We start from the raw sequence: 26,923 nt of genomic DNA, 5'->3' as shown, positions 1-26,923 counted from the left end.
GTATCTAAAAGATATTGTATAAGGTATCACATGTACACTGGTAACACGCTGGTCCTGAACATCATTGCATGATGTATGAACGGCTTGTGTACAAAGAGTTATATGTGTGTGCTAGAAATATGTAATTAAAATGTGCTTGGGAGGCAGTGCATGAACTAAGCCTGCCCTAGACAAAGGAACATGCATTTACCTGTATGAGCAGCTTGATTCCAGGCAGAGGACAATGAAAGTCTATTTATATATACAGTAAACAAAGCCATCAAGCTGACAAACGAAGGAGGAGGCAGTTTAGTGATCACACCAGGGGAGAGAATCAGCACCCCAGGAAGCTGCTCTTGAGATAAAGACAATAGACTTTGGGAACTATAAGGGTGTGGTTAGATGTTGATAGATGTTTGGCTGTGTGTGTGTGTTCCCTATGTGTGCTGCCCTGCGCAGATAGCTGGCATGGCAGACCTTGAGCGAACCACCCAATGACCACAAGATCTGTTAAGTGACAAAGGCATCCAGGTAGGTTTATTGTCAACAAAGCATGGTACTAGTATCCTGCAGACTCTACCAGACAACTAATACATGTATGCCCGTAGCAATGGACCAGCTCAGTGAACAGCGGGACTTTCCGTTCCTCTCTAAGACTAGACAAAGATACTCCCTCTGAAATACTTTTTATACCCCGATACAAACAAGTTAGTACTGCCCCTGACGTAGGTAATTATTACCCATCGTCTTGTACATCTATATTATGTACTGTTATTCTGATCTCATTTTTAGGAGGGTAAGTGTGTTCCTGTTATCCTTGGGTAATGTTTTTGTACCATCCTTGATACTGGGATGTTTGGGTATCCCTTGATACTGGGATGTGTTTGTGTGAGCACTCTGTGACTAGCAAGTCTCCAGAATGTGTATTTTTGCAATAGGCAGGATAAGGGGAGGGTCCTCCCTTCCTGTTCAGGAATAAAAAGCTTCCAGTGCATCAGCTCTGGCATCACCCCGCTCTTACGCTGCCATGTGAGGGGGGATTGCAGGGAGGCAAAGAAGCACGTGGGGTGGGGTGTGAGGGCACTGGATCATCTCGCTGAACACACACAGCTGGGGCGGAGCTCAGGCATTAGAACCATATTCTCCACCCGCCTCCTGGGCAAGTGACACCACGGACGCACCGCCGGGAAACTGCGGACCCACAGAACATGACGGCACTGAGGGCACCCAGAGCACCAGCCGCCCAGCAACTCTGCCCCTGCTCCCGCCCAGCGTGCGCGGCGCTCCGGCCCAGGCTGCCCCTCACCTGCCCGCGGCCGCAGCGTCTCTCGCCCGCTCGGGCGCGTTACCAGGCAACAGCAGACGCTCAGGGAAGGGGCGGAGACGGAAGCTGCCGCGGCGCATCTCGGGAATGGGGAAGTTTGTCGCCCGCGCACTGCATGCTGGGAGGGTCAGAGGTGAGAGGTCAAGGGTTGGGCGCGCGGTTCAGTTCGCGGGGCCTTTCGTCTGCGCGCGGCCGGCAGCTGCCCTGCCCCGTGAGTGCGGGGCGCGAGGGAGCGGGCACCGCCGGACTCCTCCCCCCGTCCGCTCCCAGAGTGAGCCCCCGCCGTGCGGCCTCCCCTGCCCGCCTGCCGCCCCTTCCCGCGGCCCGGGCGGGGCTGTGATTCCCACTGACCCCCCCCCCCGGGTGTCCGTTAATAGGCTGGTGGCGGGTAACGTTCGCGCTGCCCCCAGTGCCCGGCGGCGGCGGGAGGGAGCAGCTCCCCTAGGGCTGGAGGGAAACTGGCAACATATTTCCCTGTAACGCCCGCCCTAAAGCGCAGCTCTGCTGTCACTGGCGCGCTGAGGTTCCAGATCTGCTCAGCTGACAAGTCAGCAGGCGGCTTGGCTAATTGCCAGCCCTGCAGACTCCCTCGGGTCTGAGAACCAAGCCGGGCTCTTTCCTGCCTTTTCCTCCTCCCCAGTCATACAGATCCTGCAGCTCCTGCGCTTGCTGACAGCTGAGTAGCCCCAGTGTTGTGGTGGGTTTTACTCAGGTGTAAGTGATTGCCACTGAGTTAATATCTCTGTTGACAATTCACAGGAAGTTAAGAAAAAGAAATCCAGGGAGTCAATGTCCTCTTGGTTCTGCAGAGATAACAGGAATGAAGAGTGGTACAGACATTATCTCATTGATAGGCAGATGCCCGACTAAACACGGGCAGAGCTGCTGAGTACACTTTACATAGCAGAGCTACTTATAACTACTGTAATAGTGAGACAAGTGTTGTTTTATAAGCAGAGCTGCTCAGAAGAAAAAATATCTGATCACTAGTTCTCATTTCGGTTCTAGGTGTTCAAAGATGGCAGAAAGACCAGAGGACTTGAACTTGCCCAATGCTGTCATCACTCGGATAATTAAAGAAGCAGTGAGTATTATCAGAGATATAGAAGTGTGCAAGAAGATTGACGTGAAGACAGAAAACCTTAAAGGAGTAAAATGTGCCTGTTCTACAGAAACTGGGCCCTATACTATGTAATTTTTAAATCTCCTTTTGTGTTGCAGATGATAGAACAGTTTAACAGGAAAGTTGTCAACTTGAAATCTAATCATTTACTTAAAAAAAGCCCTGACAATTCTTGTGGGTTTACGGTCGCCTTTTTTTTTTAAACGTTTTTTCTGCCCCTTGTTGGTTTGAGAGAGACCTACTCAAACAGGGAAATCTGACTACTCATGGTAATATGAAATTTTTTATGCCCAGTGCTGTCAAATGCTCAAGGTAGATAAGGAAAAATAGAGAAATACTTTTCTATAATCTTTCTTGTATATATTATTTTTTAGAGTAGTAGGTAAAGCATTTTCAGGTGGAAATGTTTTGTTTTTTAAGTTGTAGTTTTATAAGGGGCTCAAAGTAGCAAATTCTTGGTTGTTTCCAACTATCCCAAGTGCAAAATCTTGCATTTTGTTTTCAGCTTTAGCTGGTGTGAGAGAGATGTCATTTGCTGGATGCAGTGGTTCTACTTCTTTAAATAATCTGCCATAAAATATTTTTGTATTTAAATTAAAGATTTGTGTTCTATTTAATGCCAAGCAAACTTTATCTGAGCTGGCAAAAGAACAAGTTGACTGCCTATTGAGATGGAAGAGAGACTCTCTTTTCTGACAGAAACTGTACTGGATAAAAGGATTTTTTCCTACTTATCGCCCATGCTGCTTTCCTCCCCCCCTTTTTTCCCCCCTTTCCCCAGTATCTAATATTTCATCCATTGCCACATTTACCATGAACCTGAAATAATTCAGAGTGCTGGAAAACATTTGGATTCTGCACAGCCACACACTATGGTAATGGGAAATCATAGAAAATCCTAAGATACACAGTTGTAAATTTCTTATAATTTACAGAGCACTGACAATATTGTATATGCTTGAACCAGCTCCCAAATAAGAGCAGAGTAAAGAAGGAAAATAGCTACTAGATAAGTCCAGTTCCTTGCCAGCAAATGAGATACAATATATCTCAGTTATTAAATTGATGCTAAGCATGATCTTAGCCAAAAGACCAAGAGGGATCAATAGATGGATGCTGCACATTATGAGAATATCCTTCTATGTTAGGGATTTGGAAACAATTAAATGGACTAAGATTGAGGCAGAGGCCAAGACCACTGCTACTACAAAAGTTACTTTCTCTCTGTCTTCTGGCTATGTTCTTGACCCGGCTTAGCCCATTCAGTTATCCAGTTTCTTGTTGTACTTAGACATTAGATGTATCTGGAATATTATTATTTGTATTATTGTGGTGCCTAGGAGTCCAAGTCATGGGCCAGGATCCCAATGTGCTAGTTGCTGTACAAACACAGAACAAAAAGAAGGTCTTGTCCCAAAGAGCTCACAGCCTAAGACAAGAGGTGGATATAGGCAGATGGAGGAGTACAAGGAAACAATAGGATAATATTGGGCGTCGTGACAGGTTCACTCATTGTTAGGGTTTTTGTAGGCATCCTGGCAAAGGAGAGTTTTGAGGAAGGGTTTAAAGGAGGATAATGAGGTGGCTTTGCAGATATTTAGCGGGGAGCTCCTCCCAGGCATGAGGGGCAGCAGGGAAAAAGCACCAAAGGGGCTCATTTGAACATTTAACAAGTGCATGAGGGAGGCTGGTATCGTGGGCCGATCAGAGGTGAGAGCCAACATCTCAGTAGCAAATAAGAAATGATAGGTAGGGTTGGGATTGTTAAGGGCCTTGAAAGTGAAGATAAGCATCTTATGATTGAAACACTAGAGAAGGGGGAGCCAGTGGAGGAATACAAAGAAATGGGTGACATAGTCAGAGCAATGGGTTAGGACAATTATCTATGCAGCAGCATTCTTCTAGCCTTATGTCATGGATCTGTGCTGTGCTCCAGCTTTTAAATAGGTTCTTGAAGGAACCCCTTTAATGTGTCAGACTCCAAGGGGTCTCGCTCATCCTTCAGGGTAAGCCATGCAGCCTCACCACCTCCTAGACCAATGGTTCTCAAACTTTTGTACTGGTGACCCCTTTCACATAGCAAGCCTCTGAGTGCAACCCCCCTTATCAATTGAAAACACTTGTTTATATATTTAACACCATTATAAATGCTGGAGGCAAAGTGGGGTATGGGGTGGAGGCTGACAGCTTGCAACTCCCCATATAATAACCTCGTGACTCCCAGTTTGAGAACCCCTGTCCTAGACTGTGTGTCTGCTCCAGCACCCCTGCTTCACACTGTGAGCTCTGCCTAGCAAGTCCAGCTGACATAGACTCCTGGTTAGAGACTTGTACACTCTTCAGGGACTAATGCACCTCTCCGGTATTTGTATTAACACCCAGGCAGCATTTTCAAAACAGAGTAAAAGGTTAAAGCATAGTCCATTCTGGTCAAACCAGAGCAATTCACTAGCCAAGGTGCAGTGAACTCCATTTCAGGCTTTGTCTCCCTCTCACTCTTTAGTGACATCTAGGAGAGAGCAGCCAGCCTCTTCCAGAACCAGAAGTCCAGCCTTATCCTCTGCTGGTCATGTGTCAGTCCTTTGTTCTATTGCTGGGGTCTCTGTTCAGCTTCTCTGCTGAGAGATCCAGGGGAAACCCCTTTCTCTTTGTTGCTATTTCCTCAGTGTCATTGTTGTGGTCGTTGGGGCTTTTCCATTGTCTCTTTGGGATTCACCTTCAGCAGGGTCCAGACAATTCCTTGTGACCCTATTCACTGTAGCCCAAACAAGAAGGTGACCACCCCCTACATCTGATCATCTGCACTGCCCCAGACTTAATACTTTTCCCTCTACTGGGTAACAGGGCAAAGTACAGAGGGAAACTGGGGCACACATTAGGATTCATTAAAATACTACAGAAAATTCATTTTCTCACATTTATTGTTGACTGCAAACACTCTGAATGGCTTGACTGAACTGGTGGCTTTCAGTCCTTTCAGACAGGACTCGATAGCCTCCAGATCCACATGGCTTGAATTTCATCTGATAATGACATTTCTTTTTTCCCAGCTTCCTGATGGAGTAAACATTTCCAAAGAAGCTCGGAGTGCAATATCTCGAGCTGCAAGTGTGTTTGTGTTGTATGCGACATCATGGTAAGCATCACTGGTGACCTGATCCAATGGACCATCTGATCTGTAGCTAGCCTTTTTGTTGGCTCTCTTGGAGAGAATTTTTGCAGTAGCTGTAATGAAAGGCATGTTTATCATTCATGTACATGAGGCATTGTAAAATTTCATCTGGTTTTAGTTTGTAATGTGACCTTTGTGTAATATCTTATGTTCATAATTAGTTTCTTAATTAGCATGCTGCCATGCTAACTTTCAGAGAGGGGCTAGCAATAAATCAACAGAGCAAATGCTTTGCTTCCGTGTCAGTGGCCAGTATTTGCTGCTTCGTAATGCCCTCAGGTATTTGCCCAGTATATATATCCTGGGAGCCTACAGAGGTGGTGGTGGATTACTTCCTGTCGCCTTCAGTGATCACCTTGTGTCCTGAACCATCACACTTGATTTACCTTTATCACTACATTTTATCATTTTTTCAGAAAACAATGATCATAAAATTAGAGCCTTTTTATAGCAAACATTAATTTACATACGGGCTCCTTGTTCTTGGGGTATGTGAACTCATTATAGCCTTACGACTTCCCTTCTGAGTGTTAACCTAAGCAATGTAGGAACTAACTAGGCATGTTTCATCATGTATATTAAATTACTCATTCAAGTTTAAAGGGTTTAGCTTCCTCCTGCACCTAAATTCTCTGTTTAAATCTATAGCAGTTGAAATTCAAACATCTTTAAAATGTAATAATAAAAGGTATACCATCAAACTGAATACTAGTCAACTTTTAAAAAATGAATTCAACTACACTTGTAGTAACTACATATTTGTTACTGTGTCCTTGAATCACCCTGCCACTTTTAATAGTTTTAGAACCAGATTTAAATATGTATTTTCTCTCTTGTTACATGTGTGAAAAACCCACATAAATGGAAAACTCCCTGACTATACAGGGAAACAATGCAACAGACTAGATACACATAAATACACAATGTAAACAAAGGTGATTTTTTTCTTTATTCTGTCATAGTTAGATTCTTGGTCAGTCATCCTAGGTATTGCTTATGATAGTGATTAAACATTTCTGAGGACTGTGATTGTGTTGTCCCTTTAAACAGCCCGTAGTTGGGGATGGTTTGCTCTTTGATATCAATTCTTCTTCCTCTCTTTAGTGCAAATAACTTTGCAGTGAAAGGGAAGAGGAAAACACTGAATGCTGGAGATGTCCTCTCAGCCATGGAGGAAATGGAGTTCCAGAGATTCATAGCCCCTTTAAAGGAATCATTGGAAGGTAATGTTGTCTAACTGTACATTAAATTAATCCTAATGACGTTGAGTCCTATTTACCCAGAAGTTTGGACATCCAGCTCTTATGTTCCCTTAATTATCATTTATGTATGTATTTATTTATTTTTTAAGCCAGACATTGCAATTTTTATGGGGCCATATGAACATGTAGTTTAATAGAACTGATATGATGTAATTTCACAAAGGTGACTCATCTAATCCATCTCCCCCATCACTTCTGTGTAGAGGAAGTCTTATGTTCTCCGTAATGCACATGAGCTCCTGTATCCTTCTTGCCATCTTTCTGCTTAGCAGCACTTAACATAACTTCCTGTGGGGTCTCTCACCATAACTCAAATAACAGGTTGGGTACCTGCTCTCAAGAGGGTCAGTGCTCCATTTGTTGTAAGCCTGGAGAGCAAGGGGAGAGCCTGGGTCGCAGGAATGGGAGCCACCTCTAGCTTGTCCCTACAGTGACACACGTGTATCCAATTGTAGTTCTCTTGTTCTGTTAGTTTACAGGCGTGAGCAAAAAGGCAAGAAAGAAGCAAGGAAAGACAAAGACAAGAAGGCAGACTCTGAAGAACAAGACAAGAGCAGGGAGGAGGAGAATGATGATGATGATGAACGGATGGAGGAGGAGGAACAAAATGATGATGAAGAAGTGGATAACTGAGCTTCCTGGAGAGACAGACATGCACATGGGCCTGGACTCTCTTCCTAGGGATATAAATACTGTAAATCAACCTTCTTGTATCCTCTTGTTTTCCAGTTTCCAGCAAAGCTTCATGTTGTTCCTTTGGGGCCCATCGCTCTGGCTTTAATTCTCAGATGTAGGTGTGCACCCTGATGAGACTAACACAGCTTCTGTAGTGGAAAGGCCACGTCTTCCCCAGATGCTGAAAAGCCATCGATTGATTTACATGACTGGTCTTTAATACTGGATTTGCTCTGTGATGCAGAATGGAATTTCAGAGATTCCAACAGAGAAAGCTGTGCAGGAGAATCTACAGAAAAGTGTTGAATAAGTTTGTTTTTGCTAACTAGGTCTGAGTTTGAATTTAATAGGCCCTAGGCCTGTTGCATTAGGTTCCATGTAATATGTTAGAGAGGTGCCATAATGGTTTAGAATGCTGCGCACATGAGGGTTTTGTATGAGTGGGGATTGAGGTTGTCTTAGCTGGATCCTTTCATTCTGATCGTGCCTTCTCTTTCCAAAGTGACTGACAGTCCCAGTAGGCAATACTACTGTACAAGGATCAGCTCTCCAAAGGACTCACTCTTCTGCTCAGGATCAGTCAAATTCAAAGGACTGTACTGTGCTTCTGTAACATAACTTAACACCATAAGTGCTTATTTTTGTTTTTAAAAAATACTGAGAGCCTGGCAGGGTTTTTATAAAAATACCTGAAAGAAAAGTAACTGCTAGGAAAGCTTAACTGTGTCCCAACTGTGATGCTGGGGGAAGGTTTGGATTGAGTTGCTGGCAAACTATTTCCCAAGGTAATGTGGATCGGGCCTATGGAAGTTTAAAGGAAGCGTCATCCCAATCTAATTGTTTTTCCTATTTCCTTTCTGTACTTGAGGTCTTGCTCCTGAACACCTTCCCCGTTTACATGTGGAGAAGGTACGTCCTGGGAGGAGCTCATCCTTTAATAAGCTAGTTCTGTGTGGTCTTTAAAGAAGAACTTAACTCAGCTATTTGACCTAAACTAAAATCTGACAAAGGAAAGTTGGAAAAATTTGAAATAAGTTTAAAATTGTTAAAAATTTCACTGGCTCTGTTCATCTACCAGTTAAAACATGAGTGAGTGCTTGTATGAAGCAGCACAACTTTTTTTCACTTCTGCTGGAGCAATACACACACTGCAAACATTGCAGGAGCTATGCTGCCCTCACATTGCTAGGGCTGTGATAACTCCTACATGCAGATCCCAGGTGGAGGAAGTCACTATCTGACAATCAGCAAAGATCTGTTATTCAGCTGCTGCAGGACTACACATTGAAAACAACTGAAGGTGTGACTGTCTCTGTAAAGGTGTTCAGTTATACAAGGAGATCATCCTCGCAGCTCTGTTTTTCTCTTGTAATACATACTTGAGCTCCATCTCCTCTTGGGAAGGAACAATATTTTATTTAAATAAAAGCCAAGTTCTCTGTGGAAATGGGTCCAGTGCTTACTTCCTCCAGACAGTAATAATATAAGCTATTTTCAGTTACACAACCATAAACTGCCCATGTAGCCAAAGACAGGTGCCAGCCTCACATAAATTTGCTAAAGGAGTAGATGATAAGAGGAGTGGTTTTAACTGAGCATGTCATCAGACTTCTGCCATGAGCCAGTCATGGGGGCTTGGATCCATAAAGGGACTTGGCGTGTTAAAAGGAGTAAATCAGGAGGAAGAAGACTCCATAAAACCTGCAGCCAGGGAACTCCCGCAGGATGTAGGAGACCCTAGTTCAATTCCTCTTTCTGCCTGGTGCAAAGGGATTTGAACAAGGATCACCTGCTTCTCAGGTGAATGCTCCAGACTGTAGAATGACTCTGGTTTTGGCCCAATTGATTGTTAAAGTGGAATAGCTTCAACAAGACTGAGTGAGACCCTCATCAGCATATCCGATACTGCAGTGGATAAGACACTCATTTGAGAGGCCTTTCATCTCACTGAGCTTGTGCAGAAAATCTAGTCCATGTTTCTCAACCTTTTTGAGACCAGAGACTGGATTGTTGCCTTCCTAAACTGTCAGAGTGCTGCTCCACAGATAGAGAAACACTGTCCTAGACCCTTCACAGTTTGGATTCAGTCAAACCATGGAACTAAAGCAAGGAAGTGAAGGGATGTTGGGTAGAGGGTGGCCCTACAGTCCTTATTCACCTGACTGCATCTCTGTCACCAGAATGCTTTGCTCACGGAATCCCCTACTAAGGCTGAGGCGATGCTTGCTGGAAGAAGGTGAGGTTTCAAAAAGCTAGTAACTACAATGTGGTTTACACCAGTCCAAGACACCTGCTCACAACGTAACCAGTCAGCCTGCTAGCCAGAAGTACTACAACACTCTGCTGTTGCTGAGAGCCCTTGTATCCACATCTGCAACAGATTAATTCTCTCTCTGGTTGGGTTGCAGTCTTCTGGCCAACGTTCTAGGTGCTGACCTAGCCTCAATAGCAGACAAGCTGCTGCCTCCCAGCTTGATTACAGCAATACAGTTTTGGAGGCTAGAAAGTATGAACTCTGGCTGGTACAAGAGGTGTCAGTGTCTCCTCAGCAACACAGTGTATTAGGAGTACATCATCCTTGTCCGTTGCTTGCTATGCTGGCTTCCCGTAGAATACTGCATCGCATTCAAGGTCTTGATCCTTATTTTCAAAACATTTAATGTTCTGGTTGTAGGATACCTAAAAAGATTGTATCATGCTCTGGGACCTTGAGTGCTCTCACCAACTCTGCTCCTTTGGCACTAAGCTACCACTAGGGTGAAACTTGTCTTTGCAGGAGATGGGACCTTCTTGAAGGCTTATCCAGGACTGTTACTTGCTCCAGCAAGAGTCAAGATCTATGCAGAACCTTTCCAGTCCAAGTGCAGATGCTATTTCTGACACTTCCTCATAGGGAACCTGCTAGAGAGTGCCTAGCAGGAATCCACTCTGGGGGCTACCAAGGGTTGGATCATGGCAGCGAGGGCTGAGAGAAAGGTTGCAACCTACTTCCCACCTGCAGAAGAGCTACAGCTGCTGCTGTCTGGGAATCCTGAAGCAGCCAAGGGTCCAACAGAACCCCTCAATGGGGAACAAAGGGGGTGCAAACTCCCTCAGGGGGGAGGCAGGCCACCATCAGCTCTGCTTCAGCTTTGGTGTGCTTGAATTCACTTCCTTCGGCATGGGAGCCTAGATAGTTGTTAGGCTGTTTCTTTAGTAAGACCAGTAGGGAAAGGACTATCCCTCTGCTTATTCATGGTGTTCCTGGACTTGTCAGCAGATGGTGCTTATCCCCCTGAAATCAGGCTGTTCACTGCTCCCAAGGACTGTCCCATGGTATTGCAACCAGGAGCTGGATTTTCCCTTGTGTGCGTTGGAGAGTTTCTGCCTTTCCACCAATCCTGACTAAAATGTAGATCTACCGCGTACAGATCATCAGCCTTCCTAGCTGGTCTTCACTTCACTGCTTGATTTTTCTATATCAAAGTAGAAAGAATTCTTGTTTGGTTTAAGCAGTGCCTAAGCAGCCTTCCTCCTGCTCCTTCATGCCCAAGCTCCTTCCTCAGCCGCCTGGTGCGAGGAGCCATTCAGCTGTTTAACCAAACTTCTCTCCTCAGATTGGTGGGAGCTCCAGGGTGATATTGATCAGTTGCTTTGGGTTACTGTTAATTTGCACCCCTGTAATTTAAGTTCCAAGCACATCACTAACAGCTGGCCTTGACTACAGCTGGCCTCTGCCCCTCCAGATAAAGAGGCGCTCTCCAGCCAGAGAATGGGCATCCATGGCACATTTGTTTCTGGTGATGCACTGGGCTCTGTTATTTTGTTACTTCTCATGCAGTTAACTCAGTTCATTTAAACATGGGAAACATCACAGAACAAAAGGGCTGCAGCCCCTAAAGCCCTTGCGTTAATCCGGCCCTGCGTACGGGACCCAGCATGGATGAAGAGCTACTGAAGGGAGCATCCCAGCATCAGAGCAGGGAAGTAGTGTGACTGGAAAATCAGATGTGTAGCCACAATGTGACTTCTGAGCACTTGCAACTGAGAGAGGTGCTGCTGATCATTCTTCCATCCATGGAGAGTCAGCAACATGAAGGTGGTTGGGGATAATTTGGTCAGTGTTGATAGGGTCTTACAGGGAACATAGAAACCAGTAACCAAGTATCAGTGACTCTTCCTTTGAGAGCTCTTTTCTACAGGAAATGCCCTGTGCCTCTCCATAACAGTTTCTCAGAAACTTCTGGGGAATTTGTACATGGCAATCACAGCTGCTGACTCCTCATGCAAAACTTAAAAATGTGTTTTAAGAATCAGTTCTGCTGATATGTGTTTTCTGTTGGTTTTTTCCTCTATTTTTTGTTCTATATGGCACAAGAGACAGCAGTGCAAGCTTCCCATGCACTGCCTTGCTCACGTGCCCTAAGACTGACCACAAAGCAATGGAAAGGAGTCGCTGACCATCCAGTCCTAGGTTTTTCTGCTCATGCTGCCAACACAGAGGTTCGGTTCTATCCAAATCCAATGTGACAGGGGATTTGTGGTGAAAGGAGCACTTGTCCAGTAGCTACTGTGCTGCTGTGATTGCCAGCTCACCTCATGCAGGCAAGGCTGCTGGAACCAGAGGGAACAGGTGGGATGGGAGAATACATGTTCTCCCGTTCCTCTGTTTAACCGGCAGGGGACCATGTTCCAGCACATTGCCCACAGCAGCCTAGAGGAGGAACAAGAGTAAAGGCCATTCACAATTGAGCCAGGGCCAAGAGAAGGCCATTTGAAGGTAGGCTAGGAAGCAGTGGACTTAATCTGCAGCAAGGGAGATTAGGTTAGATATTAGGAAAAACTTTCTCAGGACAGTTAGGCTCTGGAATAGGTCTCCATCCTTGGAGGTTGTGGAATCCCCATCCTTGGAGGTTTCTAAGAACAGTTTGGACACACCTCTGTCAGGTTTCCTTGGCCCTACCTTTGCACAGGGGCCTGGACTAGATGACTTCACAGACCCTTCCAGCTGGACATTTCTATGATTAAAAGGGTCGCGAGGAGGCAAAGAATGAATTAGTTTAAATGAATGGGCCAAATTCATCCCCTGTGTAAAACTCCATTGACCTGGTGGAGTTCTAAGAAGGATGGTGTTGGCTCAGTCTCCCTTTGCGGAATGGGTGTCTGTCTCAGAAGTCACTATGTAACACTTCTCTGATGCCCACCCTGGGAAGTTCCCGAATCTTTAGAAGTTGAAGTTGTGCAGGAACCCTGATCTGGCTTGGCAACTGCAGAGGGTGTTACCGTGCAGAGATCTGGGAGAGGAACATGATCAAACTAGCATCCCCTGATCCTAGGGAGTGGATTGAGAAATGGCAACAGGGAACCCTTGCAAGGCAGGTTAGTGGCAGCGTGTGCTGGCAGCTGGTGTGATGTGTGGCTGTCTGGCTGGCTAAGGCAGTGGCAAAAGTTGCTTTCATCACCAAAGCGAGATGAATCAGAAAGCTAACAATCAAGTGGGAGTCTCTTGCTTTACAGCCCATAATGTTCTGACTGACCTACCTTGTCTGTAGTGTTTGAAACGCACATCCTTCCCTTCCCAGACCTGAGCACTCTGGCAGAATCTGTGTTACCTCACACTTACTGTTTCCTCACCCTCAAGGGACTCTTGAGTTAATGGCTGCATTTGGGGCTGGCCCAGCACAGTCACAGGTAGGGTGACCGGATCGCAACAGTAAAATATCAGGACACGTGGAGGGGGGGTGATTTACCATTCCCCCCACACACCTCACTGAAACCAGGAGTGGAGCTGTGAGGCGCTCCTCCCCTGGCATCCTCCTCCCCCTGGCAGAAGCTGGGAATGGAGCTGTGGGACCGAAGCGTGGCTTGGGGTTCCTCACAGCTCTGGTCCCAGTTTCAGTGAGGGGGGAGCAGGCATCAGGGCTTGGGACTTTAGCTATGGGAAGGGTCGAAACCAGTGCTCCCCTCGTAGTAAAGCCCCAGTGGGCCCTGACCCCGCCAGGGATGAAGCCAGGAACAGAGCTACAGGGCTTCTGAAGCCCCAGGCCCTGGTACATCCAATGAGGCTGAAACTGGGAGCAGATCCATGGGGCTGAAGCCTTGAGCCCCAGTGCTCACCTCAGATCTAAAACCCTGAGTCCAGAGCCCAGAGCCCTGACAGTAGCTGAAGTCCGTAACATCTTGTTTGGATTTATGGACATTTCAGAGTTACGGACAATCTCCATTCCAGAGGTGTCCATAATGCTGAGGTTTTACTGTACCAAGTTTTAAATTTTACCTGGATATCAGGAAAAATGGTGTCCCAATCTTACATCTATTGGGACAAAGGGTTAAATATCGGGACATCTGGTCACCCTAGTTGCAGGCTTAGTAGCTGAGTATCGTCATTCTTGCAGCATTCCAGAGTGGTAATCAGTTACAACCCAGTTAAAGAGAGACTGAGAGAAGCTAACTTTCTTTGAAGTCCTCCTTCCCTCCCCAAAGGAGGCTCTTATAAAAAGCTTCCACCAATGGGAGCTGTAAAGACATGCCAGCCACTTCCCTGGAGTCAGGCACGGAGCCTGCCTTCCCTGCTGATGCTGTGGCCAACTGGATGTTTAGTGGCCTGACCAGAACGACCCAAGCATTCTGGTCGAAAACCGGATGCCTGGCAACCCTAAGTCTGATGGATCTTCAACTTGCTTCTTTGATCCAAACACGTTCTGCTCTGGAGTTCCCTACGATGGAGAGGTAAATACTGGCTCCTCCCTTGCACAGGTTTCCCATTCCTGCTGAGAGCAGAATTTAGGGAGAAAAAAGACTCTGAATACATTGATGTGTGGAAGGCAGTAATCTCTCCAGCTGCATTTCTACAGTACTTCGCACAGTGCGGCCCAGATTGTGAGTGGGGTTTTTAGCCGTTGCCACAATCCCCATGAAATTCTCCAGCTCTTGACTTTACTAACTCATTAAATGGGCTCCGGGTTTCTACCCATTAGCGCACTCTGAGCACGTACAGTAAATTTGGGTTTAATACAAATGGCGGGGCTGAAGGGTGTAAATGTGAAGAGGAGACTTATTCTGGCATGAGTAGATCTGCCCCTAAACCCGAAACCTGAAAGGTGAGGGTTACCCAGGGCAGACTTCTAGCAGCAATAGAAGAGACCCTTGTCCTTCACTTAGAGTGTATCCTGCAATCACTGAAGGTGGAGAATACTGCATGCTAAGGCCACGTCTACACTACAGCATAAAATCGAAATTATTAAAACGGTTTTATAAAACTGGTTTTATAAAATCGATTTTATGCATCCACACTAGGGCACATTAATTCGGTGGGTGCATCCATGGTCCTCGGCTACCATCGATTTCTGGAGCAGTGCACTCTGGGTAGCTCAGTAAAAGAATGAGACCAATAACATCGATTTCCGTCCACACTAACCCTAAATCGATATAGTAATATCGATTTTAAGGTTACTTCTCTCGTTGGGGAGGAGTACAGAAATCCATTATAAGAGCCCTTAAAATCGATTTAAAGTGCCTTGTAGTGTGGACGGGTACAGCGTTAAATCGATTTAATGCTGTTTAAATCGATTTAACGCTGTAGTGTGGACCAGGCCTAAGACAGCATGGTCTCACTCCACGGCTTCCTTTATGCTTCAGAAGTAGCACAGAACTAAATCTACAATCCCCTTTTTCACTGTCAATAGGTTATTGAAGTTTCATTTGCAGCTGCTAAGTGCATCATCACCAACTCTCTAGCTAGGCCTGAGCCATATCCTCATTTCTAGGCTGCTCAGTGCCCAACAGGGCTTTGCACAGCAGGGTGCCCATCTCTGCAATGCAGTGAGCAAAATTTGCTGTTGCCTACTACTGCAGCCACATGCATAGGGTGCTTCAGCCTCTGAAGTGGACACTTGGGGGAAGGGATTAGGAGTCGGATCCTAATTGTAATCCTCGGCAGGTTGATAAAACCACAGTAGCCTGTGATGGATTTGAAGCTTCCTGGCAGGGCTGGCTCCAGGTTTTTTGCCACCCCAAGCCAAAAAAAAAAAAAAAAAGCCAGAGTGCCGCCCTTTGAAAAGTGCTGCCCCAAAGGGCCAAAATGCTACCCCTTGAAAAGTGCCGCCTCCAAGCACATGCTTGGAGTGTCGGTACCTAGAGCCGGCCCTGCTTTCTGTAATCTATGAATGCTATGTGCTGTATTTGTTTGTCTGAATATTGTAAAGGCGTTTACTTTATCCATACTGGGTTAATTCAATAGCTGGTTGGTTGGGAAATGTATGCATGAAGATAGACAGTAGCCCAGGTACAATCTCCACAACAACCCCCCAGGACTATACACTGGGATAGTCTAACTCTGTCCCCCTCATGGGCTCCATAAACGGGCTTAAGGCAAACACAAGACTCGGCCTGTCCAATAAAGGGTCACACTCCCTAAACAGGGGAGACAGCGTTTAGGACTGATGACCAGACAGCAAATGTGAAAAATCGGGATGGGGGTGGGGAGTAATAAGAGCCTATATAAGAAAAAGACCCAAAAATCAGGACTGTATAATCGGGACATCTGGTCAGGCCTGCTGAGCAATCATAGTTGATGCATAGAGGCGGTACCTGAGACCCAGTCTGCAGGGGGAAAATCACAAGATTCTGTCCCAGAGAGGTGAAGCCTAGAGGCCTAAGACCCGGAGGGGTGCACTCAGAGAGAGCCCACAGAAGAGGCAGAGGTGCAGCTAGCCCTCAACCATGACACAGTGGTGGGATAGTAACTGGTGAATTTCCAGTAAGTGACAATAGCAGTAAAAACACAAAAGCAAGAGAAAAAGACAGAAACAAATTAATGTAAAAGCGTCAGGGTGGATGCCCTTGGTTGTGTGAATCTGAGGAAACCATCTCCCCTCTCAGTGGCAAGTCTTTGAACTCTCCCCTGCCCCCCTCTATTTTTGGTGATTCAGGATCTCGCATGGCTTCTTTGGTACATAAGGCAGCAGACTCAACCCCCAGCCCATTCAGTTTGCATGTGAGCTCACTGTGCTCACATATGCTGTGGGAAAGCTGGGTAGCATCTGCAGAACTGCCAACCTTAAGAGAACCAAAATCATGAGATTGTTAACAAAAATCAGATCGTGTTTTTCAGTTGGTCTTTTCACTTTCTTCGCCTCTACTCTAGTGCCAATGTGTGGGTGACACTTTCAGGGTGAAAACCCAACATTTAATACACACAAAATTGGTCTCTCTTCCAGGCTGCTCAGATGGAGACTCCACGCACGCACCCTTGAAATAGGGGAACTGCCAGCCACCACCTATTAGTAGGGGCCTACCAATTTTGTGGTGGTGAAAAACATATCAGGGACTGTGAAATGAACCCTTCCCCGAGAAATCTGATCTCACCCTTGCTCCTGGGAGCTCTCCAGCCAGAGGCTCCTAGCTCTGAGGCCCCAGCCGCGCTGGGAAGGAACAGGACTTGTCCTTCCCCTGCACAGCCTGTTTCAGTGAGAGATCAGACCTACCTCCGACTGCCTCCTCCTGAAGCTCTGGAGCTGGGCAGCAGCCCCAGAGGTTCCTGCAGCTGAAGAAGGCTTGTGGAGGTGAGGTCAGTCTCCCCCTGCTGATGGAAGCACCACAGCTGGGGGCTCTTGGCTGCGAGTCACCCACCGGGCTTGGGAGGGACAGGGCTTGTCCTTCCACTGCATGGCTGCTCTGGCGAGGGGGAAGATCAGACCAGCTCAGGGTACCTTTTGGGTTGGGACCCCCAGGGTTACACCACCATGAAATTACATATGTAAACATCTGAAAAGGTGAAATTGACCAATTAAAAAACCCTCTGGCCATGAAATTGATCAAAATGGACTGTGAATTTGGTAGGGGCCTATTATTGTCTTGAGCTGACTCTCTCCCCCACTCCTTTCCCAGCTTGCCCCATAGTCCCCTTCAGTACAATGGAGATGGAACAGGAACAATGAACATCCAAATAACTCAGTGCATTCTTGTTATGGATCAAGTTTTCCAATTATTTTTCAAAAATGACTTAAGTGACCTGCCAAGATCTTTACCTGTAAGAATCTCTTCACACCACAAAGCACGTTGCTACCTGCTGAAAAAACCCTCTCCCCAGCAGTGCTCTCTAGAACTCCCTGCTTGCTGGAGTGACATTTACCATCCTTTAATATTTATTTGTTAAGAAAAAAATCAGTTCTCTCTCACTCAAAGCTTTTTAAAAAGACTTTAAAATCATTCTCTTTTCTTTGTATAATTTTAATCAATGATAGAAATGTATCCATTACCAAGAATTACAATAAATTGTTTATTTGAAAAATTAGATTGCAACTATAATTAAAATTAAAAAAAATAACATTTATTTAATTGTCCTTTCCTCCTGCTGCTACAGGTCTTCCCCTCTGTGCCCCACCCAGCTGCAGCACTGCCTGGCTCTGCATCTCTCCATGGCCTGGGGAAGAGCAGCTGGAGCTGGGTTTTAGCTAAAGCAGTGCTTCTCAAACTTTTTTTTTTTTTGTGGACCACTTGAAAATTGCTGAGTCTTGGCAGACCACTTAATGATCTTTCCAAATGTTGTTTGTACCAATACCTAACTGTTGTAAAGCATTCTGGATAAATGCACTATATTAAAAAAAATTAATAATTTTTGTTCTACAAATAAAAGCACACAATTCATATTTTAATATCAGTACTGTAGTCTTACCTTTCTAATGCAAGGGATGTGCCCTCCCTCCCCCCGTCACGGCAGCCCCTGAGCTGAGGCTGGGAAGGAGGGTGGGGGGGTGTCTCTCCCTGGCAGCTGCAGCCCTGGAGCTGGGGAAAGTTGCCTCTTTCTCTGGCCGCCGCAACCCTGCACATCCCCATACCCCCCCCTTCTCACCCCACTGCCCCCTCCCACCTACCTCTTATTCCCCCCAAGGCCACCACTTCACCTTACATGTGCGTCTTCTCCAGGGTCCAGGCACCTATTAGTGGAGCCAGGCCTGTGCCCTCATTCTCTTGTGTATGGCCACTCAGGCGTGCACCTTAGAGGGAACCATCCGTGGACCCCTGAATGGAGCTTGCGGGCGCCCATGGTTTGAGAACTTCTGAGCTAAAGTGAACTAAGATCGCTGTCCTCCTGAGTGAGCACATCCCTGTAGGGTTAGAGACTCTAACGTCATCCCTTTGGTTCAGTCACCTTCACTGGTCTGCTGGCCCCCTATAGCCAGGGCCTGGGCAGAGCTGCTCTGCCCCAGGCCGAGCCATCTATCCAGGGCTGCTTTAGCTGTGGGATCCCTTGGGAGGGCTCCCCTAGCTCGAGTCACTCTGCTCCTAATAACCGGGCTGGTTTGCACTGCAGGGGATAGCTCAGCACCCAGGCAAAGCAAGGGAGCCTGGGGCGGGGTTGGGGGGAGAGGCAGGAAAATCCGGGGCGGTCTGCAAACCCGGATCCTGGCCTGTTCTTTAACCATGTTTTGGGGGTGGAGAAACGGTCGCGGGGCTGTGGGGGCGGGGTCCCGGGCAGGAGCTGGGGTGGAGGTCGGACTGTGGGGCCCCGGGCAGGAGCCGGGCGCAGGGCGCTACAATCCCGCCGGCTGCCGCAGGGGGGCCGAGCTGTGCGGGGCGGGGCGCAGCTGGTTCCCGGGGGCTGGGCCCTGAGGCGGAGCAGAGCCAGGTCAGCGCGCGGCGGCGGCGAGGCCCAGGTGAGCCGGGGGTGGCCCGGGTCCTGCAGGTCCGCTGCTGCGGCGGGTCCCTGCCCGGGCCGGGCTGGGGGCTTTGCACGAGGCGGGGGGAGCAGCGCGCCGCGCCGAGCCGAGCCTGCCCCGGACTAGTCCGGCTCCCGGGGCTCGGCTTGGAGCTCGCCCCTCCGGCTGGGCCGGTCCCAGCCTGCAGCCCCGGGGGTGACGAGCAGGGGACTTGCTGGGGGTGGCTCCTTCCTAACCCAGCTAATGCTCCTGTCCCGCCGGGCCCAGCAGAGCCCAGAGGTTCCTCCGGAGCCCGGAGCCCTTTGGCCCGTCCCCGTCCCCCTGCACGAGCCGGCTGGGGCCTTCTCCCAGCGGGAGAGGAGGGGGCAGTGCAGGCCCGGAGCTGCTGTAACCTCCCCTCCGAGCCCGCTCTGTGCCCGGGGGCAGGGGGTGTCCTGCAGCCTGCCGGGTGCTGCTCTCTGGGCTCTGCCTCGGGATGTGCCAAGCAACGCGCGGGGCCGCAGCCTGAGCAGAGGAGAAAGTCTCTGGGTGAGGCAGAAGCTTGTTTTTTCTGGATATTCCCCTTCCAGCGACTCACCACCTCAGCAGCTGGTTTCTTGGACCTGTATCACGAGGAGGATGAAACCAAATCCAGAGTCTCCCCTTTGCGCCCCCCCCCCCCGTGATCATCTGCCACAAGCTGGTCTGGTGATTTAACTGTTGGCATTTCCCCATGTAAAACACGCAAATTGCAGTTTTCAGATGGGCACTGCAGCAGGTGCACTCAGGCTGCTGGGTGTGAGACCCACAGCCTGTGCTGTGTGTGGGCCTGTGACATCTCTCACACATCCCTAGCCTGTGTGCGGGCACAGAGACCAGGACTGCGATGTCCTGTACAAGCACTGTCTTGGCGTTGTCCGTTCCCAGAGCTGAAGGCACTGGCAGTGATATGAAATAAGGAACAGCTAGGAAGGGGTCATCTCATGCAAGCTGCAGTAGTTAATGTTTGTCAGAGTTTGGGTCGAAATAGCAGTATTTACCGAAGCGTCTGCTGAGCAAGCAGGGCTACCAGCCAAGTCAGACAGAGGGTCAGGAGCATATTGGACAAACCCAGTGTATTTCTGAGTTTAGAAAAGCAGCAGATTTTTCTTGTAAATAATTAACATCCTTGGGCACTGCTAATCCTGCTGTTGTACAGGGGGGTGCTGGGAAGCCCTCCCTCCTGGCCTGGCTTTAGATTTCTGTAGCATTTTGAACTATAAGCGGATCTCCGTGAGCCAGTTCAGCTGAAACAAGCCGTGGTCTCCTGACTTCTGTCTTATCCACTTCCGAACCCCCACCCCCTTTGTCTTATCCTGTGGGCCTAAAATGACTGGGAATGAGCTGCTGGTTCTGCTTGCTTGAGCAGGGGGTTGGACTAGATGACCTCCTGTTCACCCTGCAGGGATGGGTGGGGAGATTTGATGCCCTGTGATGTGCTGGGTGCTCAGTGGGCACAAACATTAAATCACTTTTACATCAGTGGGTAAGGAGATTACAACATTCCAGCATTTAACCCTGTTCTTGCAGGGCACCAGCAGCTGCCTCATGGCCCAGAGAAATTTGTTGCTTCTTGGCTAACCTGATGTCTTGGGCAGTTGATAGCTCTATGGCAGATAAAGACATCTGTTCTCTGATGATTGCCCAGCCAGTTCCCTCCATCTGACTTCTACCACTGCAAATGTGGGGGTGGGGGGTGGTTATCTGTGGGGGATAGTTATCCGTGTTTGCACTGTCACCAAACCTCTTTGCATAGATTACCCAGAGCAAAGTGGTATCTTGCTAGTCCCTCTGTCGTAGGTGTAACAGAGTAGCATGATGTTGTGGACTGGCCAGTCCCTCCTCAGTTAATGACTCCTCATAACTATCCAGTAACAGTCCTAAGGGCATGACCTTTGGGTGACTTTAAAGAACAGGCTGATTCACTATTCCTAATGGGTTCAGCTGATCTGAAAGACAGGCTTATGCCCTACCTACACGCTTACTGCAGTGCTTTGGTTCCACAGTCCAGGTGCCTTAGGAACACCATAGACAGTAAACATTTCGAAAGAAGAACAGACTCCTGCTTGATGTATGTACTCATGCTCTTGACTAAAGCCAGCAGCATGGATGGAGACCGTCAGATCCCCCTAGAGCTCTCCTGGGTATCTACCCGGATAATTGGATGGCCCAGTGAGCAGTGCTTGCATCTGTGTGAGAGTGGGAAGTTTTCCCTAGGGGGTGTGAGGGTCTCAACTATCAATTTCTGCAAAATTTTTAACAACGCAGGTCTAATCTAGCTTCTAGCCATCCGGTTACAAAGAGAAGCACCAAAATGTGACCAGTGCGGCGGTGTTTGTCTGAGTGCACCACTGCCCTGCCTATGCTAGGGCTTTTCCAAAGCAGCAGCAGGTTAACTAAAGTGACAAGACTGGTCAGTTTCAGGCTGCTCTTCAGATCCTCCTGGGCAGCAGTGACATCTACAACTACCATGTCAATTTCACAATGCTTTGGAGGAAAACTTTTGACAAGACAGAGGCAGGCACTGATCTTAGTCCTGGGAAGGACCCAATAACTGGCTGACGGGCAGAGTGGGGCAGGCAGTCCACTCTTGCAGCAGTCAGAAGGCTCAGGAGTAGGGAGACAGTCAGAAAGCTCCTTCATCCTATTGGCATCTAGATGAGTGTGGTAGAGGCTGGTATGAAAAGCAAAGCCCTGCATAGAGTTCCCAGACAGCATCCTTCGCCTTTCCATGCTGTTTTGGCAGGGGCTAGGCCCTTCTCCAAGACAGGCTGCTCTTGGGTTTTGCTGGTGGAACCCCCATTCCTGTGGAATTTGTATCTCCCTGGCTCGTGGGTTTAAGGCTTGTACACACTACCACTTATGTCGCTCAGGAGTGTGAATAAGACCCCCCCCCCCTCCGAGGAACGTAAGTTGCACCCTCCTAAGCCTCGGTATGGACACCGCTATGTCAGCGGGAGAGCTGCTCTCACATTGGCGTAGAGCGTCTTCACCAGACGTGCCACAGCCGGGCAGCTACATCAGCCCAGCTATAGCTTCTAGTGTAGCCTAGCCCTCAGGCTCCTGGCTACTAGACACCTGGTAAAATGTTCAGGTCCTGGCCATAGTCCCTTTGCCTCACATGGATGGTATTGTGGATCTGCAGCCCTATTGTCCTTGGGGTTTGTGAGGGAGTCCATGATCTTCCCACACAGTATCCTTCCACAAGCACCTTGGGGTGCTGGCACCCAACTTCTCAAGGCTATCCTAACTATTACCCTGGTTAGCGTATGTACCAAATGACTCCATTATTCCCCACCCCCACCCCTGTAGTCCCAAATAAATGGATGATGACCTTTATAACACTTCTATAGGGCCTCCTTCCCAAAGTGATCTACTGTATCTTCTCTCTACAGAGATGCACGTGATGAAGCTGGATTGCTCACCCCAAGGCATGTGGGAATCTAATCCCCAGCTATCTCTGGGGTGGAATGACAGCTACACTCCATAGTGGCTTAGGAAAGTGAACGAAGGGAGAATCATAGAACTGGAAGGGACCTCAGGAGGTCATCTAGTCCCATCCCCTGCACTCGTGGCAGGACTAAGTATTATCTGGACCAGGGGTAGGCAAACTATGGGCCATAGAGTGTTTTAAGCTGGCCTGTGAGCTCCAGCTGGGGTGCTGTGTCTGGGACTTGCCCTGCTCTGGAGCTCCAGCTGGGGCGCTGTGTCGGAGGCCGCACCGTGCAGCTCCCGGAAGCAGACGCATGGCCCCGCTGCAGCTCCTATGTGCTCCAATCCCAATTTTGTGAGCATTCATGGCCCGCCATACAATTCTATTCTCAGATGTGGCCCTCAGGCCAAAAAGTTTGCCCACCCCTGATCTGGACCATCCCTGACAGGTGATTGGAGACTTTTGAGAGCTGGTTAGACAATGGTGGAGATCCCTAGGCAATTTGTTCCAGTTCTTAGCCGCTGACAGGAAGTTTTTCCTAATGTCCAACCTAAACCGCCATTGCTGCAGTTTAAGCTCATTGCTTCTTGTCTCATCTCAGAGGTTACAAGGAGGAGGGAGAAAAATAGTTCTCCATAACATTTATGTACTTGAAAACTGTTATCATGTCCCCTCTGTCATCTCTTCTCCAGACTAAACAAAACTTTTTTTCAATCTTCCCTCAGAGCTCATGTTTTCTAGACCTTTAATCATTTGTGTTGCTCTTCTCTGGACTTCCTCCAATTTGTCCACATCTTTCCTGAAATGTAGTGCCCAGAACTGGACACAATACTCTAGTTGAGGCCTAATTAGCACAGAAGAATTACTACCTGTGTCTTGTTTGCAGCACTCCTGCTAATACATCCCAGAATGATGTTCGCTTTTTTTGCAACAGCGTCACACTGCTGACTCATATTTAGCTTGTGATCCACTATGACCCCCAGATCCCTTTCCGCAGTGCTCCTTCCTAGGCAGTCATTGCCCATTTTGTATGTGTGCAACTGATTGTTCCTGCCTAAGTGAAGTACTTTGTATTTGTCCTTATTGAATTTCATCCTGTTGACTTCAAACCATTTCTCCAGTTTATCCCTACATACGTGTGTTGTTTGTTTATATTCATCCTTTGTAATTTGGCCTATTTTCTACTTTTTGTAGGACTCTCTTTTGGAGTTTCAGATCATTGAAAATCTCCTGGTTAAGCCAGAGTGGTCTCTTGCCATGATTCCTATTTTTCTTACGCAGTGGGATAGTTTGCTCTAGTGCCCTTAAAAATGTCTTTTTGAAAACCTTCCAACTCCCTTAAACTGTTTTCCCCTTAGAGTTGCTTCCCATGGGATCTTACCTACCAGCTCCCTGAGTTTGCTAACATCGCCTTCTGGACATCCATTAGCTTTATTGTGCTATTTTCTCTCTTATTCCTTAGAAGCCTTAGAACCATGAACTCTCTCATTTCATGATCACTTTCACACAAGCTTCCCTCCACTTTCAAATTCTCATCCAATTCCTCCCTGTTTGCCAAGTTAAATCTAGAACAGCCTCTCCCCTAGTAGCTTTCTGCCCCTTCTGTTTCCATTTGAAACTGGGACAGAATATGATGATCTGGGCTGAAATTAACGACGAGGGTCCTGGCCAGTGTCCCTAATGTTGCCCATACAAGTAAATACCATGGGGATCTTTACCTACTCCGAAGGGACAGGGTGCTAGATTTAGATCTCCTCCTGCTGCATACCACCACCTAGTCCCGTGCTGCTGACAAAGGCAGAGCATGACCTGCTAAATCAGCCACTCACTGCCACACCCTGAGCCGCATGAGAGGGAAGAAAAAAGAACAGCAGAGTTTTAAAGATGCAGTTTCTGTCTCTGGTGTTGACTTTCATTTGTTTGCAACCTCCCTGCTGGAAAACACAGGCCTGGCCCCTGGTCTCACTAGCCATTGTCAGAATTGGCACATTGCAACAGCATCAGGCTGCTTAGGGAGTTGCTTTCCTGGGCACAAATGGGCAACCTTGGTTTGCTAAGCCAGACTTTAAGACAAAAGGAAATAGGGGAGGAATAGGAAAGAGATGAAATAAGATGGAGAAAGGAAAGGATGGATGGGGGGCACAGTCTCACATCCCAGGTGGTGGTTGACATTTAGCCAGAGCTGGGGAGTTGACAGTATCACCTTGGTGCCTCTCTTCTGGCCCAATCTGCTCAGGACTTTTCTCAAGATTAGGACGACAAAGGCCGAGCAGTGTTCTGGAGGGTCCCAGGAGACAGTGCGGCTGGCAGCCATGATGGTAAAACTCATGCCTTCCCCTGCTTTCACTTAGCAGTTGTTGAGTTTTCTTTTTCTTCATTTTCCCTCAAAAAGGAACTTTTTAATGACCCCCAACGGGAGCAATGGGTGGAATAATCTCTCTCCTTCTTATGTGGTCACCAATTAGACCTAATTTTCAACCCAATTTTGGTCCATTGATTTCCAGTCCCACATGTCACTTGTTTACCAGGCATGATCTCAGCACAGTCCTTGAGTTACATCAGTCGGTCTTTGTGTTTGGACTAATTCAGACGTTGTCTCACTTTTGTATCTTTTCCCATCAGCATTTTTTGTTATAGGTTATTGTGACACTTTATGAACTTTTATAAGAACGGCCAGCCTGAGTCAGACCAAGGGTCCGTCTCGCCCATGTCCTGTCTGCTGACAGTGGCCAGTGCCAGGTGCTCCGGGGGAATGAACAGAACAGGTGGTCACTGAGTGATTCATGCCCTGTCGTCCGCTCCCAGCTTCTGGCCCCCAGAGGCTTCTCACAACTGAACTTCCAATTAGGGTAGATGTGTAGGCCCAGTTATTACCACTCCCCTGCCTGCAGAAGTCAGGCTTGGTGAAGAGCCAGCTTTCCCCGAGGCTGGAATATCTGCCCTGTTCACTTCCCAGGCCGGCTCCATAGGAGCCTTTCCTGAGGTACAGGGGATAGAGCCTTGGGGGGTTGAGTCCGACCCTCCTCCCTGCTGCCATGGGGCAGAACCAGGCTGTTCTTGCAAACGTGTGTTGAAGTGAAAGGGGAGCCGGCTTGCTTCCCTTCCCTGCTGGTCTCTCATTTGGCTGCTACAGTGCAACAGTCGGGTTAGCTTCACCTCTGCATGCACTGGAGGTAGCATTGGCCCTGGGGGCTGTGGGCAGGCAGGAGCTGGAGCAATCGCAGCATGGGCTGGAATCTGCCTCTGGGGTATGAAGGTCTCACCCTGAAGTGGAGCTGTGGCTATGGCTGTTTTTGAAGTTAAACTGAGTGAGACACTCCCCAGCAGCATCTCAGATCAACCCCATGCTCTCCAGGGAGCTTTGCAGAGGTGTCGTGGAGTGAGTCCTGTTCAGGACACAGAGCAGGACAGGCCCCCGGCCCTTCCGCACCAGGCATACAGGCCCCGGCCACGTGAGCTGAAGGAGGGAATGGCAGGCTATTTGGGTCCCCCAATGGTGCCTGCATCCAGCCTGTGTCTTGTGACTGAGCTAGAGCCTTGATGTGGGCTGCTGCTAGAGGGAGATCTGGTCATGTGCCTTGGCTGCGCTTGTGACGCATTTTCAGCCAAAAATAAGACAAACCTGAGTGCCGGAGCTTGGATCTGACTGTGTGATGCTTGGATTTAGGCTTGTCCCTTTGGCCCATTTAGATCCCGACATTTTAAGACCAGAAGGAGCTTTAGATAGTCTAGTCCAGGGGTAGGCAACCTATGGCACGGGTGCCAAAGGCGGCACGTGAGCTGATTTTCAGTGGCACTCACACTGCCTGGGTCCTGACGACCAGTCCGGGGAGCTCTGCATTTTAATTTAATTTTAAATGAAGCTTCTTAAACATTTAAAAAACCTTATTTACTTTACATACAACAATAGTTTAGTTATGTATTATAGACTTATAGAAAGAGACCTTCTAAAAACATTAAAATGTATGACTGGCATGTAAAACCTTAAATCAGAGTGAATAAATGAAGACTCAGCACAGCACTTCTGAAAGGTTGCTGACCTCTCGCCTAGTCTGACTTCCTATATAACGCAGGGCAGAGGGTCCCCCAGTGGTGCCTGCATCCGGCCTGTGTCTTGTGACCGAGCTAGAGCCAATCTCCGAGAAGGGCCCATGGAGAGAGGCAGGGTGGTGAAGTCAGAGGGCAGACATGGCCCTAACCCTCCCCAAAGCCCTCGTGCTCTAGTTCGAGGGGAGGTTAGAGGGTGGTGATGGAAGCTGTCTGCCAGCGCTAGCCCGGGGAGGGAGTGGGGATCATGC

General features: G+C 48.0%; 3 protein-coding genes across 14 annotated transcripts in view; 2 read left to right on the top strand and 1 right to left on the bottom strand.

Moving 5' to 3' along the window:
* C16H9orf43 (chromosome 16 C9orf43 homolog) overlaps nucleotides 1–1,343 on the bottom strand; it is a 32,598-nt gene extending 31,255 nt beyond the window's left edge. For both annotated transcript variants that reach the window (XM_030535664.1, XM_030535665.1), the window contains exon 1: nucleotides 1,286–1,343. The gene's annotated coding sequence lies outside the window, so the exon portion shown is untranslated. The remainder of the gene's footprint in view (nucleotides 1–1,285) is intronic.
* Nucleotides 1,344–1,441: 98 nt separating this feature from the next.
* Nucleotides 1,442–8,982, top strand: POLE3 (DNA polymerase epsilon 3, accessory subunit). Of its 11 annotated transcripts, none has more exons than XM_030535874.1 (5): nucleotides 1,442–1,489; nucleotides 2,306–2,387; nucleotides 5,477–5,562; nucleotides 6,703–6,821; nucleotides 7,333–8,982. In XM_030535874.1, exons 2-5 carry the CDS (start codon nucleotides 2,322–2,324, stop codon nucleotides 7,491–7,493), a joined length of 432 nt encoding a protein of 143 aa, XP_030391734.1. In that variant the 5' UTR covers nucleotides 1,442–1,489; nucleotides 2,306–2,321; the 3' UTR covers nucleotides 7,494–8,982. The 11 variants fall into 11 exon arrangements, with proteins under 11 accessions (XP_030391734.1, XP_030391739.1, XP_030391741.1 ...); XM_030535879.1 differs by having other exon boundaries at nucleotides 1,450–1,514; nucleotides 2,312–2,387; XM_030535881.1 differs by having other exon boundaries at nucleotides 1,463–1,514.
* Nucleotides 8,983–19,092: 10,110 nt separating this feature from the next.
* Nucleotides 19,093–26,923, top strand: part of ALAD (aminolevulinate dehydratase) — a 32,951-nt gene continuing 25,120 nt past the window's right edge. Inside the window, exon 1 of the mRNA XM_030535872.1 lies at nucleotides 19,093–19,171. The gene's annotated coding sequence lies outside the window, so the exon portion shown is untranslated. The remainder of the gene's footprint in view (nucleotides 19,172–26,923) is intronic.

Source organism: Gopherus evgoodei, chromosome 16, assembly GCF_007399415.2.
Source record: "Gopherus evgoodei ecotype Sinaloan lineage chromosome 16, rGopEvg1_v1.p, whole genome shotgun sequence".
Classification (NCBI taxonomy): domain Eukaryota; kingdom Metazoa; phylum Chordata; order Testudines; family Testudinidae; genus Gopherus; species Gopherus evgoodei.
Note: the sequence above shows the minus strand (reverse complement) of the source record. Positions and strands in the feature narration are given on the sequence as shown.